Source organism: Bactrocera dorsalis, chromosome 5 (genome assembly GCF_023373825.1).
Source record: "Bactrocera dorsalis isolate Fly_Bdor chromosome 5, ASM2337382v1, whole genome shotgun sequence".
NCBI classification, from domain to species: domain Eukaryota; kingdom Metazoa; phylum Arthropoda; class Insecta; order Diptera; family Tephritidae; genus Bactrocera; species Bactrocera dorsalis.
In genome coordinates, this window is record NC_064307.1 from 7,890,526 (window position 1) to 7,906,742 (window position 16,217).

At 37.1% G+C, this 16,217-nt stretch overlaps 1 protein-coding gene across 7 annotated transcripts in view; it reads left to right on the top strand.

The window, feature by feature from the left end:
- The window catches only part of LOC105231303 (Down syndrome cell adhesion molecule-like protein Dscam2), a 111,967-nt gene that overhangs the window by 39,494 nt on the left and 56,256 nt on the right, over window positions 1–16,217 (top strand). For all 7 annotated transcript variants that reach the window (XM_029552465.2, XM_029552470.2, XM_029552466.2 and 4 more), the window contains exons 6-7: window positions 10,089–10,537; window positions 13,567–13,711. In XM_029552465.2, the coding sequence (XP_029408325.2) occupies window positions 10,089–10,537; window positions 13,567–13,711 (594 nt within the window). The remainder of the gene's footprint in view (window positions 1–10,088; window positions 10,538–13,566; window positions 13,712–16,217) is intronic.

Below are 16,217 nucleotides of genomic sequence, written 5' to 3' on the forward strand. Positions count from 1 at the left end.
AAAAATACGTTTTTTAGTTAAAACCTTAACTTAGAACTTGGACGAAGGAAAAAAACTGAAAATTGGCTTTTGGAAAATAAATAATTACAAAATAATGAAATTTTGGTGAAAATTTCGCGACATTTTTTTTTCAAATAGTTGTAATCGAAAAAAATTCTTCGTCCAAGTCTTTAAAAATTTTATCTCAAAGACCTGTGTACAATTTCATGAAGATTGGTTGAGTTGTTCTGGAGAAATCTTGCCAACCGACTCCAAAAACATAGTTTCGAGAAAACCGCGTTCAAAGGCGGCGCACTTAGCCTAGCTAACCTCGTGGGCACAATTACTCGGATCAAAGTGAAAATTTAGGACAATATTCTAGAGGTATTGTAGAATTTAATAAAGTAATAAAAAATCGACCGTAAACCCTTAATTTAAAGAAACTTTCAGCATCGTAAAACATTTCCTGTCTTGGCTCTTACAATTCCCAATTATTTGATCACTTTCGGTATTATAATAATTACGTTGAACGCAAGAGTAAACGACATCGGTTAATTCAAGAAGATTTCCCTAAATATGCGCCGTTTACTCAGGCAAGCTGTGACATAAAAAGTGAAGTTCATTGAAACCTTGGTAGTAATCGCTCAAACTATCATCTATGTGTGTAAATACGTTCTCACTCAAATAATGTGGCAAATGTGGCAAATAAACAAAACTGTTGATTCTGGTGCAAAGTAAATCCACAAATTATCCATGAACAACTATTACATTCACCTAAATTGACAATTTGTGGAATCATCGGTCCGTACTTCTTTCGAAATGAAGCTACTGACAGCGTTATTGTCAATGAAAAGCGGTATAGATCGATAAGTTTACGTGGACAGTGATCACATCAACTAAGTAGCGCCCAGCAAGCTCCTTGAATTGTTCAGAGTGCTGGACTTTTGTGACCATGTGTGATATAAGAGAGGGCACAACGGACCATCGGAGTGCAAAGCCTCAATTTTCTATCTATCTGCTTATAGATCGATTATAATCAACTTTTTATGCCCGCAGGGGAGAAGTTGATCTTGACAACATCTGATTGCAACAAGACGAGGCTATCTGTGGCACAGCACGTAAAAAAACCCAATTATTGGGAAAAAAGGTTCGGAAATTGGAATATTTCAAGAAATTGTGACATTGAATGGTCTCCAGGAAGTTGTGATTTAACATCGTTAGAGTACTTCTTATAGAAAGCTCAGTATTTAATATGCTATTCACGGCATACGACTTGATTTAGTAGAAAAATTACTCTAAAATTTGATTTATCGAACTCACTCCTGATGATGTTATATACAAAACTTAATTGTATCGATTGTACTTCACATTAAATAGAAATCATTTTAATTTCTTTAACAATTAGTGTATGTATTTTTCAAAAGAAATCACATCACTCTTATTGGAAAATCCTTTATAACAGTTCTATGTTATAAATTCGTAGATTATTCTCCTAACTGTTACTTTACATACGAAGTTGTGTCAGTCTCACAAGCTAGTATTTGGGACATTTCGTAAAAATTCAAAGGCGTCATAGATGTATTTACATTGTATTTGAATTGATCGTATTGATGTTAAATGATTTGGAATTTATTTGTGATTACACTGGTAAAAGCAATAAAATTTTCAAGAAGACAGAGGCAAAACGCATAGTCTACAACGCTAGCCAAAGGGTCACAAATAAACATGCTACGAACATTCGCATGAATTTATATATGTATGTGTAATATTTATGGTGTGTATGTACACACATATATGGGCTTGTATTTCGGCCTATCATTTACCGCATCAGAAAGGTTCGGCTTTGTTTATATTATCCGAGGAAAGCATTTGATGGCAATGAAAGCGAGAAATGGCTTGACAAAAATTGACGCAGAAGAAAATAGAAAGAATTCAAATGCGGTAAGCATCTGAGGTACGGGTATAATATGTATGTATGAAGTGAAGTTATCGTAATGAGTTTGTTTTCTTCAATAAACCCTGGGCACTTCAATGCAACCAAGACAAATTGGATGGGTCGCACGAGAATGACACGATAGGGAATCATAAACATTTCTAAGAAGTAAATATTTTATTCATTATTCATTGGTGATACCCAGTGGTAGTCATTGTGTGCCGTGTAGGGTATTGAGTGATTAATAAGAAATCACATTTGGAAGATTATTCAAAATTAGATAAACATAATAATCTATATAACGCGCAAGATGCGATGAATCGAAAACATGCGATAAGTCAGTAGTGTCCAACCAGGAATGAAAAAGTTATTGTATAGTTCGAATGAGCTTTACAAAGTCAACGCCTTTCTTATTCCTATTGACCACAGACAATTCAATACAGATTTGTGGACTGATTTCTCGGCTGCTCTCCCTATTGGTTTTAGTTGCATTTGAGCATTTTTATGGCTCTTGCCCTGTCATCTTTTATTTGCAACAGCAATATAAAACGACTTAATATGGCTTCATGAAAAAAAAGCGAAAAAGGAATACAAAAATTGAAAAAAAATTCTTAAGAAAATTATTCAAGGTAACAGAAGTTATAATCAAAAAATTAAAAAAAATTGAAGATTACTTCTAAAAACATTTCAGTTCACAGTTAGTTTATTTTAGGGTCTTCAAATTTACTACTTTTCCATCATTATTCCATAATACTTTCAACTGAATAATATTTTAAATAGCGGTTGTTTGAATTCTCTGGTTTCGCGCATTTTATTACAGAAATTTATTATATTTTTCATAAAATGCTCCACTGTTTTCTGCGCTAAATATTCAATCAAATAATTTTGCCTATTAAAATGAGAAGTCCTTTGTGTGAATGCAAAACTTCGGTTATTAAAAAGAAGAGGGGTTGTCGCAAAAAATTCAAAAGATTGCTTGGCATTCTACAAAAACGAAGTGAAACAAGTAAGGAAGCGCAAAGTGCAGATATGTCCGAATATTTTACACTCTTGAATACAACTTGTAAGGATTAAAGCCAGTGAAGTACCTTCAGGTACATAGTTCTGGTTTGTTAGTTAAATAGGATTTAGGGCGAGTTTTCAGCCGATTTTGTACATTCTAAGCACAAATATGTACCGTTATGCACGCTCTCTCAATTTTATTAATTCAACCGTTAGATGAACAAAACTATTATGCTCTGTAGAAACCTTTTGCAAAGGTATAAAAAGGAGCGGAAATACTAAAAAATATTCTAACATAAAAATTTATACACACACACACACTTACACACATGTAAAAATGTATGCGAGCGTAAGTAGTTTGGGCAGCCAAAAGAAAATGCGAAAGTGAATATAAAGCTGAAGATATACTCGAACTTTGTCGAGTGCCACTGGCGACGACGGCCAGCGTGATGTTGCCGCAATTGCTGTTGGCACTTTTTTCGGCTTTCCCAAGCACAAACATCGATTCAGATGCCTTACTGCTTTACTCCAGCGCCGCTTATCGTCCTGTGCTGCCGCCGTTGCTGGGAGATTTTTTCCCGATTTTGCCCTTCCTCTTTGCTGATAGCATCTCCGTATCTGTTTACTTTTTGTTCAAGTGTCTGTGCTTTTGTAATGGCTTTGTTGTTGTTGTTGTCGCCTGCTGATGTGGTTGATGATAAAAATATTCAATTTAATATTTGTTAGGAAAATGTGATGATACTTTAGCCTTAATGTGTTCGGTCCATCGTGTAATGATGAAGGGGTCGTGCGAGGCACGTAAAATGAGTTACAAAAGAAGGTGGCGCAGGAGGGGAGAGCGGGGGAATAGTGGGTATGCTCAAACACGAATAATAGAAGTGCTTGTGCGTGTCGATTGAGTGCTCATTCCCAACGCCAGCTCGGGTATTTGTATAGTAAGTGTCTAAGCGCTTGCTGAGTTGTGGTTCTTGCTGTTATTGTAAGTTTGGTCGTCGAGTTGCTTCCAAAATCGCAAGCAAATCGTTTGGTGTTGGTTTGAATGCGTTTGTGGCTGTCGATTGCCTACTTTGGCTTCGTCCTAGCAGATATTGAATTCAAATGGTCCATATACAAGCGCAGGCCTGCATGTGTGTGTGCCTTGCCCTTTACTGTAATAGCTATATCGTAAAACTGGGCACCCTTGTAACTACTTAAATATAATCAGATGCTTTCCTTAAGACATCAGTGTTTGCCATGATTTTTCTCAAAATTTCGCAACATAGGCGAATTAGTTTAAATCCTTTTCTGCAACGAAGCGCGTATTTGCACATAACAGCCGCTTAAAGGCTGATTTTGCCGGAAAATATTGACTTTGGCTGCAACAGTTTATTTATATTAAGAACTTACAAAGGCACAAGTTTCCTATGCCTCACTTCATTTGACTCTCAGTAGTACTTGTATGGTCCACATGAAGGTTACTTGTTAACAGTTATTTGCCTTGCGTTCATATATGCAACTAAGTATCTAGTAATCTCGTTATGCCCATCATGTTGACAATTTTATTTCGGTCGTCAGCACTTTTATATTTTTGATATTGAAAAATCATACAAGGCAGTGAGCCAGTTGTCGTTTTTTAGTAACATTGGCGAATCCTCGGAAAAATACTATTTGCAACAGAGTTGCAAAGGCTTAAAACCAAATTTTAAGTAATACTAATATAAGCTATTGGGTTCTTGTTGTCCCCGTCATTTTAACTTGGAGGCGCATTTTGTGCTTTGGCTGAAATGAATGAGCTTGGATTAAAGTTTGGCTCGCCATGTGCAAGAGCAGCTGCCTCTTAGGGCATTATTACATTATTAACATACGGATTTACTTATAATTACTTAATCAAGGCCACAGAAAGGCAACAAAAACAAAGATAAAATAAAATGAGCCTTCATAAATATTTTTGCGTTATCACCATGGCGAATTAGGCGACCACGAAAGTGCTACCATAAACCACTATTGTTTGTCTGTACGCCTGCGTGGACACATTAATGGGCATACAGAAGCCAATACTTTTCCCTAGACATGTGGCGCACAGCATAAATAATTACCAACACATGCACAAAAAGCATGGCGAAATTAATGACAAAAGCAGTGAAATTGCCAAATTCGAGATGCCTGCAATGCTGATACACTCTAATTGATGGCAAAGAAAATGGCACGAAGAAAATTAAGGCGAAGCGAAAGCAGCCTAGCAGCCTAATGCTGCCATTGCCACATAGAAGAATTCGAGACGCAATGTAGCTGCAATAAATATACGACTACTTTGGTAATTTAATCCTTGCAGCAGTTCGTTGGAGGCTTTTGTGAATGTGTGAGTGCGGCCTCGTGTGTCAAAGCATATTCATTTCGCACTGCTTCTTCGGCTGTGACTTTGGCACTAACCAACACTGGTAAAGATATCGTTCCATTCTGAGGCATATATTGGATAGTCGAAAAAGTCTTTTCGTGTTTGATGAAATTGGAAAGGAATCATGCACCTTGACCTACTCCAGCCTGGTCGAAAGATTTATTCTACATTTTACTGTCAACAACTGATGAGATTGAAGCAAGCAATCGAAAAAATAGCCCGAATTGATCAACGGAAATGGCTTCGTCTTCCATCAGGACAGCGATAGATCACACACATTTTAGAGGATTCGGCAAAAACTGGAGGAGATTGGCTGGAAAGTTTTGATGCATTCACCATATAGTCCTAACGTTGCACTATCGGACAACCATTTGTTTCGGTCAATGCAGAAATTCCTTAATGGAGTAAAGTTGGCTTCAAGAGAAGCCTGTGAAAATTACTTGTCGCAGTTTTTCGCCAAGAAACCAGTGATGGAATAAAAATGTCCAGCGGAAAAATTGCAAAAATGGTCTACCAACATGGTACATATTGAAGTTTGATTAGGAATACGAAAAGTCACATAATAGACCAGAATGCCTACGGAAAAATATTTCTTATTAAATTTCTGCAACGCTGCTGGATCCTATTTAAGCGTATTCGAGTTCACCTTTGGTATATGTGAGGTAAAAATTTAATCTGTTGGTAAAACTATGCGGAATAAACTTAATATTTTCTTAGGTTGGCTCCGACTGAAATTACATCTGTATATTTCATGTTCAATTGTAGCATGTCAGCAGCACTCCTTTTTGAATGCATCTCAAACTTACCAGTCTCCCATTGAGACCAATTGGTCCAATTTCTCTCTCTATCTCTCTGTGTTTCTACGATAATTAAGAATCGGAACTGGCAACTGCAGGTTGACGTGAGTTGTGCAAGCAGGCAAGAGGAGCGGGCTCTGTCAGAAATGGCCGAACAAACACAAAGGCACTGGCGCCGCAATATTAATGCCGAAAATTATGGCAGGCATTTGCCACGTCGAGATATAAAATGTATTTTCTAACAAAAGAATGCCTGGCGATAATTACTGAATGACTGGCAGAAATATTCCTCACTTGGCGCACGTGTACACAACTACATATACATATGTATGTAATATATATAAATATGAATTGAAAGAAATTCGACCATTCACTGCTTTTGTGAAGGGATTTAAGGCCAACGAAAATGCCAGTAATGGCTTTTAGTATGCTTCACTCCTCACAAGTGTGTTACAACACACATGCTTTGCCATATACTTGTATATATAAGTACATACATATATGCTTTATATAAAAAATATTTTTCGCTTATTTTTGTATTAATAAACATTCATCAAGAAATTATTAAATTTCAACTGTGTAACTGTATTCTTATAACCTTCTATATCAATTCAAACTCTGTGACAAATGTGATGCGCGTGAGAAATATCCATGAATAATATGAAATTCTTTTTCACCTTTGCGCTGAAGAGTTCAGTATATGAGCATATGACTTTTGCTTTGTGAAGAAAGTGGGTGGAGGTCGCAGCAAGCATTTGGTCTGAGCTTTTTATTTCGTCATTTTGCTGTCGTCGTTGAATAACTGTGTAGATACCGTAACACAGACGAGCGCATGGAGTCGTTGGCCATAATTTTTTTCGTTATACGGAGTAAACTTAAATGAATGTAACTGTTAATACGAAAGATGAGGAACGTGTCTGACTGCAGACAATTTTTATCTAATCAGTAGACTCAGTTGCCATAGCAACACCATCGCATGTCTGCGTCGTGAATAATTTTCGTTGGTTTTTAAACCATTTTAAGTTTATATTTTCGAAGTTTTTCATTCAGCGTTTCTGCCTTTATTTACACTCAACTCGTTTATGGCGGCATAATTTTCGGCCTCGCTTCACACATGCGAAAGTGTTTGTCGTGAAATCACTCGGGCTGTTTATTTGCTAAAGTGCTTGCTTGCTGTTTTGCTTACTTGGCTTCGAATGTGCTTCTTTGTTGAAAGTAAGTGAGTATTAGGACGACGGGGCGTATACGTGATGCGTCATAAATTTCATACCTTACAATCTGTGATGTGATTAAATTAGAGTCAGCTAATTTCGTGAGGTTTTTTGCTTGCTTTATTTACACAAAATTTGTATATTTCAATTTATTTTTACAAATGTGGAGCTTTGAAAGAATTGTGGGCGCCTAAATGTATGTTATTATATTGAAATTATTCTTGAACTCTGAATACGTAGCTGGAGGTGTAAGTTCTAGGAAATTATTTATTAAGCTGCATTTGTCATACTTCTACAATACTTTTTGTGTGTATTTTTTTTTCTTTTTTTAATGGGAGTTTGAAAGTGTGAGCTTTTAGGCGGTGTTACTGTGCTTACGTTTCTGGCAGAGAAAAAAGGTTAGACGACCTGACAACTGTTGTTCAAATATAAATTGCAATTAATTTTGTGGAAAATAAATATGTTTCATATACAAAAAGGAAATATTTGAAATATTCATGACCTTTGACCGGATTTATTCCAATCTTAAAAACAATTAAAACTTTCAGTTGTTAGAGTTTCCCATAACACAAAGTACATTTTCTTAAAAAATAGTCATTAATTGATTTTCAAAATTTAAACCACAAAGTCTTCTAATAAGCCTCGAAAATATCGTCCACAGCTCTACATGAGGAACGTCGCTGCTGGTTATTGCTCACTTAACCACTTTTGCTTACACTTGCGTTTGCTATTTCGACAGTGATTCGCCGCCGAAATTGTCCGGATTTGCCAAGCTTCTTCCACAGATTTCCGCGTTTTCGCTTCCGATGTCTGCCACCTTTTAACGCTATTTGAAGGATCTCTTTTCCTTTTGCTCTCGCACTGTTATTTGTTGTTGTTGTTTGTCTTCGTATGAGCGCTTCGCTTGTCAGCGTGTTTGTTTGCTTAAGCGTGCTGAAGTTCGGATGATTGCATATGTTTAGCTACGAAAATAATCAATTTGCGTCAGAAGTGTCAACGCTGCCATTTACCATTTGCCGTGCACCGAACTCCGCGTTCGGCAAGCGCAGACACAGCTGACAGACAGTTGGTACACACACCCTCACACACACGCATTCGGCTGTATTACTTGGTGAGCTTGTTTATTTGTGTAAGATAAATAGGAGTATTCGGTGCGATTGCCAGATTTGTCACTGCTCGCAAACGCTCCGACACTTTGCATTGCCGTTACGCGTGCATTTGTAGTGGCGCTTGCCGCCCTTTTACGTCTCACTTTATGGCGGCGTTGCACTCTCCGCTATTGCGTTTAAAACGCGACTTTATCGCAAGCATTTTTACACAAGTGCGTTGAAAACTAAATGCGCTTGCTCAGTTGCATTCGCCTGTCAACGAATTTTGTTTATGTTTAAAATGTCTGGAGCGAGCATTCGACGGAAATGTCTGGAATTCAATTTGTCAGTGACAAGTGCAACTGCAAATAAATCGCGAAGAATTTCGTGAAGACACTTATTACAACATATCACTCCTTCAAGCAGCTCATTGTGAACACCAAAGTTCCATATATAAACAGACATACATAGTTATGTGTCGGCAATGCTTTTTTCGTAAGGTGTTTTTGTATTTATTTAAGACTAACGGTTGTATTTACATAAGTAACTGTAAAATGCCTCAATGATGGACGAGAAGTTTTTGAACTCAGTCTTGTGTAGAAAAACGATGTACTTATTAACGGGTTTCTTCTAAAAATGTGTGCATTAATAGAGCTTTATGCTTAAATATCAATCACCTTAAAATAATAATAATTCTTACACCAAGAAAAATTTAACATTTTATGGTTTCAGGGTTTATCACGCATTTCTAAAGTCCACAATTTTGTTTTGTCCATTAAAGAAGAAAGCAATTAAACGTGCGAGCAGTCATTTCACAAAGCCAAACACCCTTCAATTTATTTTTGCATAAAATATGAACGCGTTGGGGTGCTGAAATAGCAAAATGGGAGGGAACCTGCGGCCCAGGTCCTGTACTCATTATTTGCACACAATACAGCGTGCCAATGTGTATGCATTTAAGCGAATGGCGAACCGTTGTTTTTGAGCAGGCAACGGCGGGAGAATTAATAACTCTTGATTGATGAGTACTGACAACCTTTTTGCACTTGACTGAATTTACATCAATAATAAAATATGAATATATGAAAAATGGCACACTGCGAAAAAGTTAGACGGAGAAAAGCGTGAATAAATCAAGTAAAAGTGTTGACTGTTCGTTGTAGGGTGCAGTCCCTCGAAGTTATTCGCAGTGTGAAATTTGCTATTCTTGCCACGTAAACTTTATAGGTTTTAATACATATTTAAATATAATATAAAAAGAATGCCTTTTACATGTATGTATATCTCAAGATTTGGCAAACCCAGTGTTGCAATCTGGGGACTCACAACTTTATCGTAAAGTCTGAGATTTTTGTTGTTAAACTTGCTCAGAATGTTTTGACATACGAGTAATATTTGTGTTCTTTAGAGTTACTTAAAATATTCAGCTCAGTCCAAAAATGGAGTTTAATCTAGGGAAACCCGAAATGTATTACCCTTTATAAACGAGAATGCAAACAGTCGGCTTTCAATCAAAAGGAAGTAGTACGGGAAGTAGCCAGCGGAGGCAGTATGAAATGTTATCAGCTATGAAAAGCAAACGACAGGAAATCGAAGATAGCACGTCATAATAATATTTAAAAAGCATATGCAAAAAAAAATATTTTCATTTACATACTATTTCTTAATCACTGATTGATTTACACGATTCTCTCTCATTTTCAGCTGGTATACCCACAACGGTCCCGGCCCACTGCCTGTGCTTAGCGGGCCGCGCGTTCGGCTGCTCGGTCCCATACTCGCCATTGAGGCGGTGACAAGCGAGGACTCGGGTGTCTATAAGTGCACCGCCAGCAATGTGGGCGGCGAGGCGAGCGCCGAATTGCGGCTAACTGTTGCCACGCCCATTCAAGTGGAGATCTCACCGAATATACTGAGCGTACATATGGGTGGCAACGCGGAGTTTCGCTGTATTGTGACCAGCAACGGCAGTCCGGTCGGTATGCAAAATATACTTTGGTACAAAGACGGCCGACAGCTGCCCTCATCGGGCCGCATTGAGGACACACTAATGGTGACGCGTGTGAGCCGTGAAAATCGCGGCATGTACCAGTGTGTGGTGCGACGACCCGAAGGGGACACTTTCCAGGCGACGGCGGAGTTGCAACTAGGAGGTGAGAATACGTCAAAATATATTATTATTATTTTAAATGAAATGTAAAGTACTTATATTCATTCGTAGTCGAGGAAACGGTTTTGATGAATTTTTATCAATTTCGATTTCTTCCCCGATCATATTCATCAATAGTTTTTTGTGAATATCTACACTGTGCTCCGCTCTTTCGCTGAGAGACATACATACGTGCATATTCGTGTATTCACTAACACATACGTGGGCATGTGCATGTGTGGGCTTGTAAAATTTTAATGTTATTCTCCATAATAATTGCTTTAAAATCGTCTGATTTGTGGTGAACATCATTCATGGGCGATGGAAAATAATGGATTTGCGCTTAATTTCCGGTTTGCTGTAGTTATTTTGTGCTCCGCTGCTTTCTCACACCAACCCATACAGGCACAACTAAACGGAAATTACTCCATTTTGCATAGAGTAATGACCATGGAAATTATTCTCATTTCCGATTACCCAAAAACCTCAGACGGACTCTCCACATACGTTAGTGTATGAGAAATATACACAACAATAAACTCCTGCTAATGGAGAGAAAACTACACGTCAACAGACGTACAAAGACACATATTGAATGATATTTGAATATTGTTGGTTTAATTAAATACATGGTAAACAAATTTGAGATATTTTTGAATTTAGTGCTTGGTTTGGTAAAAAATTTCAATCACCAGAAGTTTCAAATAATTCTCAGAAATAATCATTTTGTCAATTAGCAACAATTTGCGGTTAGAGATACTTTGCAATGCTCGAATAAAGGCAAATTGAATAATTAATTTAAGAAAGAATTTATTTTTTTCGTGTTAAGAAAAAACTGAAACACATTTACTACATTTACTGTGAGCAATTTCGTATTTCAAGCTTGTTGGCATAGCTGCTTTTAATGCTCTTTGTAAGCGTAGAGCAGTTCGAAATTCAGGCAGTCGCTAGCAGAATTCAAAAGCTTTATATTTCCCTTAAAAACCGGCCGAACACCCTTTGGAACTATTTAATAACAATTTGTTGGCAATTCTGTCAATATGCTTATCTCTTCAATTTTTGACCGTGATTTGACCTCCCCAAAGGTGATATACAACAAATGAAAGAATCACTAACGGTGATTTGCAATAAATATCTGCATAAAATATAAAGGAAAGATCCTTTTCGAGGTTCCCTACTTCTTTCGAGTTTGTCGGTGCCCAAAAATATGAATATCTGTAGTACTAAATAGAAAAAATTATCAAGCTAGCTGGTTGCCTCCGGATCTGAAAGCAACCAATAAGATCGATCATGTCTGTGATAGACGGAAGACAGATTTTCAGTGTTTTAGACGTGCTTACGCCTCCGAGGTCCTAACATCGAACGCACGTCATCAAACACAAAGAAGGGTCGACAGCGAGAAACTACGATCACAACAGATACACAACAGACCATCAATCGGTATAAGGGAACTGTGGGGGGGTGGCATTTCAAGCTTCTTACATGCAAACCGAAAACCATTGGTTTTCGGAAAATGTAAATAACAGCTGGTACGACGAGGAGTGCCGTGTCGTAGCGTAGCTGCGATAAAACTGGCTGCCTTACCTCGCAACGTTACGATCGATCAAAATACGTTGCGGGATGGGATAGATACCGAGAGTTGGAGTTTGTAGACAGAAAAAGAAAAGAAGCCGAAATCTGCGTGAGTATGAAGAGCTTGACAAGCTGGCCGACGGGGGTAAGGTTCGAAAGTTCTACGAAAAGATGCGGCGACTAACAGATGGTTTCAGGACCGGATAATACTTCCGCTTGTAGAACCCCCCGAGGTGATCTAGTGTTTGATGCTCAGAGCGCACTGGAATTATAGAGGGAACACTTCTCCATAACATCAGGAAATGGCGAACTCGATTCCCCAATCGATGTTGATGGAGCAGAGTTCTATTGCCTAACCTTGAAGAAATTCGAAATAGCAATTTCCATCTGAAGAACAACAAAAAGCAGCTATTCAAATACGGCTGCGAAGAAGGAGTATGCATCAGCTTCTTTGTAGAATATTGTCATTTGGAATTTAAGTGTGGTCTGCCCAATCAACAAAAAGGGAAGCTCCACAATCTGCACCAACAACAGTGGGATAAGCCTCCTCAACCATCGCATATAAAGTGATGAAATGCCAAACAATACTGAACAAAAATAACATGAGAGCTTGGCGCGTCTCAGGGGTGATTCTGTCAAAACAGGTTATGAAGAAAGTACCTCAACTTGGAGATACTCCTTATATATTCATTCAGTGGTTTGGTTTAATCAGGAATATAGGGATAATTTCACAATCACATATAGTCGCACAGATAATATGAAATAAACCTTTGATTAGATATACATTTTAAAAATATTCAAAGAGCAAGCATTCCATGTTTGTATAAGTACATATAAATGTGTGATAAATTACGGGAAGTAAAAAATTCAAAAAAACAATTTCTGTAAGATTTTAATACACAAAATAAAAAAAGAATATGAATGCAGTTGATTTGATAAAATCAACTTTTCACAGGATCAACAAAATTTTGTTACCATTGATAACTCGATTTCGACGTTTTTTTTTGCCAATCAATTTCGAAAATGTATGCGTCTTCATGTTTGTGCTCGTGTTTAAATTTATTGGTTATTTACGATTCGGTTTATTTCCTTTAATTTTGTGCCTTCTGAGTAAATATACCGCATACTCACACGTTCGTTTATATATTTATATATAAATACATATAAATTTGTATGTATGTGTTTGCGGACAAATAAAGCAGAGTTGAAAAGGAATAAGTTCGTTTGTGTGCTCCATTTTATGCAATTTGCCTGCGCCGCATTTTCCACTGCTGCTCTGTCATTTGCATTCACCGCATTCATTCATTTGCACTCAGTCATTCGTGCAGCCAGCCGCTCGACCCCTCGCTTGCGCCGCCCAATGCACTGACATGGCTGTCTGTCCTTTTTCTATATGTTTGCAGAATTTTTCTATAAAACTATTTTTGATGCTTGCCTATTTTTGCGCTTTTTTTGTTGTAGATGCGCCGCCAGTGCTGCTTTATAGCTTCATCGAACAAACGCTGCAGCCGGGACCGGCTGTGAGCTTGAAGTGCTCGGCAGCCGGAAATCCAACACCGCAAATTTCATGGACACTGGACGGATTTCCACTCCCATCAAACGGAAGGTAATTGAACTTGCTCAGAGATATTTAATATGTGTGTGAGTGAGCATGTGCGCTTTTTATAAAAATCGGTTAGCAATATATCATGTAGGGAGCGTAGGATATTTGTATGTGTGAATATTTTAAGACAGTGTTATGCCTACATATAGTTAAGCATATAAGGTAGGTATGTACAAAGATGCGCATGTGAGTTTAGAAATCAAAAGAAATGCAATAGGATTATTAGGAGCCCGCCTGAACTTGAGTATGTGTATGTGGTTTCCATTGTTCACAGCACCCTCAGCATGTCAGCTTGCAAGAGGCGATGTTTGGATATTGTTTTGCTATCCAAACCTTGTGCCTCCGCGTAGTTAGATAAGTAAATGAGGATTGCACCGCTACCGAAGTTCTATTGTGCCCTTCTCCGCTTAGTTAGCCACTTCGAATAAATTATTTACAAAAAGAAAACAACAACTCTGATTAAAGATAAGTTTTGCATGACCTTCCTGACTTTTTTAACAATTTTTTATAAATTTAGTGCCCTTATTACTCTCCAAAAATGCTACTCATTAAAAAACCACAAGGCTTTCAAATTCCTAGGCTTTATGAAATGAAAGCTCTGAAAATCACTCACGTTTGAGACTTTTGATACTTTTTAAGCAAAAAATATTTACAAATCACCTTTTGTCTTAAGTGAAATGTGCCAATTATTGTCACAAAGTATAAATATAGAATAGTTTGAAAATTTACGAAGCTTTCATACGTAAATTATGCTTTCATTTTTTGTCACAAGACTAATTATAACGAAAATATTTTAAATGTGCTTTACTTGTAAGAAAAAATCTTTTGGAGCTTTTGCTGTTACTGGAGCTTCTTCAGAAGCTTTCACCTTTCACTTTGATGATTATGTCAAATATTATTCATTTATAAAAAAATATTTCCAAACCATGCAATTTTAAGGTTTCACTAAAATAATTTTTTGTTGGAAGCTTTTTGTGATACTGAAACTTTCTCAGAAGCTTTCATCTTTCCTTTGATTGATGTTATATATTATTCATTTATAACAAATATATCCAAGTCATTCTATTTAAAGACTTCACTCACACGTACAAGATCAAGAGATTTATTGATCTTTCATATGTATACTAAGCTATTTAGTAATAATATTTTACGCATGCTTGTCATTTTGCTTCGAAAGCAAATTACTTTTTAGAAGCTTCCGCCTTATTCATCAAAGATCCATAAGAAATATAAGAAAAAAATTTTGAAGACCTAAAATTTTAAGCTTTCACTGTTTTATTGCCAAACTCTGATTTAAATGCTTGTTTGGAACTTTAACTATTCTACGTAGAGCTTTAATCGATGGCATGGATGGATTTAGTAATTTTTATGCTAATTTAAAAAAAGTCTTTGGCAACGTTCCGCACACTCAACTCTATATTTTTAATACAAGTTTGAATCTACAACTAAATTTTTTGCAAAGAAAATTATCAGAATAGCATAGAAAATCGGTGTCGTTAGGTTATGATCACAAAACCTCCACAGAAATCCGAAAAGAGCATATTAAGGAGAGAATAGCTGTAGTGTTTTCTAAGGTAGAACAAATTTATTTCCCAAATTTCATTTGGGAACGAGAGTCATTAGTAATAAGTCTTTATATTTTTATGTATATCTCTTCATCTTCACTTTCAACTGGATTCAACTTACAGTTTGCCTCTTTGGGTTCAAATCTTGTCATTAGTGATGATTTGCTTGTGTTCTTCGCTTGATAACATTTTAGTTCAGTTGATTCCAGTTTGTTTCCTGAGTGATTCCCTTTATTAGTCCATGACGAGTCGATGTTACTCTTGATACGATATTAAATAAAGGAATTTGGAAGTGGTTAAATGACTGAATTCATACGGCAGGCCTAAGGTCTATCTTTTAACAATAATCACATGCATTTAACATGTAGAGGTTGAATTTATTTTTTCATGCTGAAGATCTCACCCAAGCCGCCGTAGTGAAGTCTGTTTTAATTCTGATTTTTTCGCAATAATGAAGAGTTCACAGAAAATTTATTCTCTAATTCTAGCAGTACTCTACAGTTGACTCAAGCAATAAGCCTTAAAAGAATATTTTCTGGCATGAAATTTTTCCACTTAAATTACCTGCGCGAAACCGGCGGTGAGCTGGGAATTTAATACCGATAACTGCGCTTTTCGCTAACCGACCCTAACCCACATCGGTGCGCAAAATGCATATGTTTAATGTTGTACTTTAATCGCATGTGACTCAAACATACATATATCCACATGTAGCTACTCACATATGAGCCATACATGCCGGCGGTCTGTCTCTAAGTGCTCCCCCGGCATTCTTCGACATTGATATGGCAGACTCAGCAGACTATCTTCGCCAAAAACAAAAATAGACACAATACTTGTGCACATACTTGGGGCTACGTACAAATACCAACAGTTGTGCGTGTGTGTGTGCGACTTAAAGCCGTGCTGTTGCTATTCTGTCGCTGCCAGCGCGACTGTTGCCG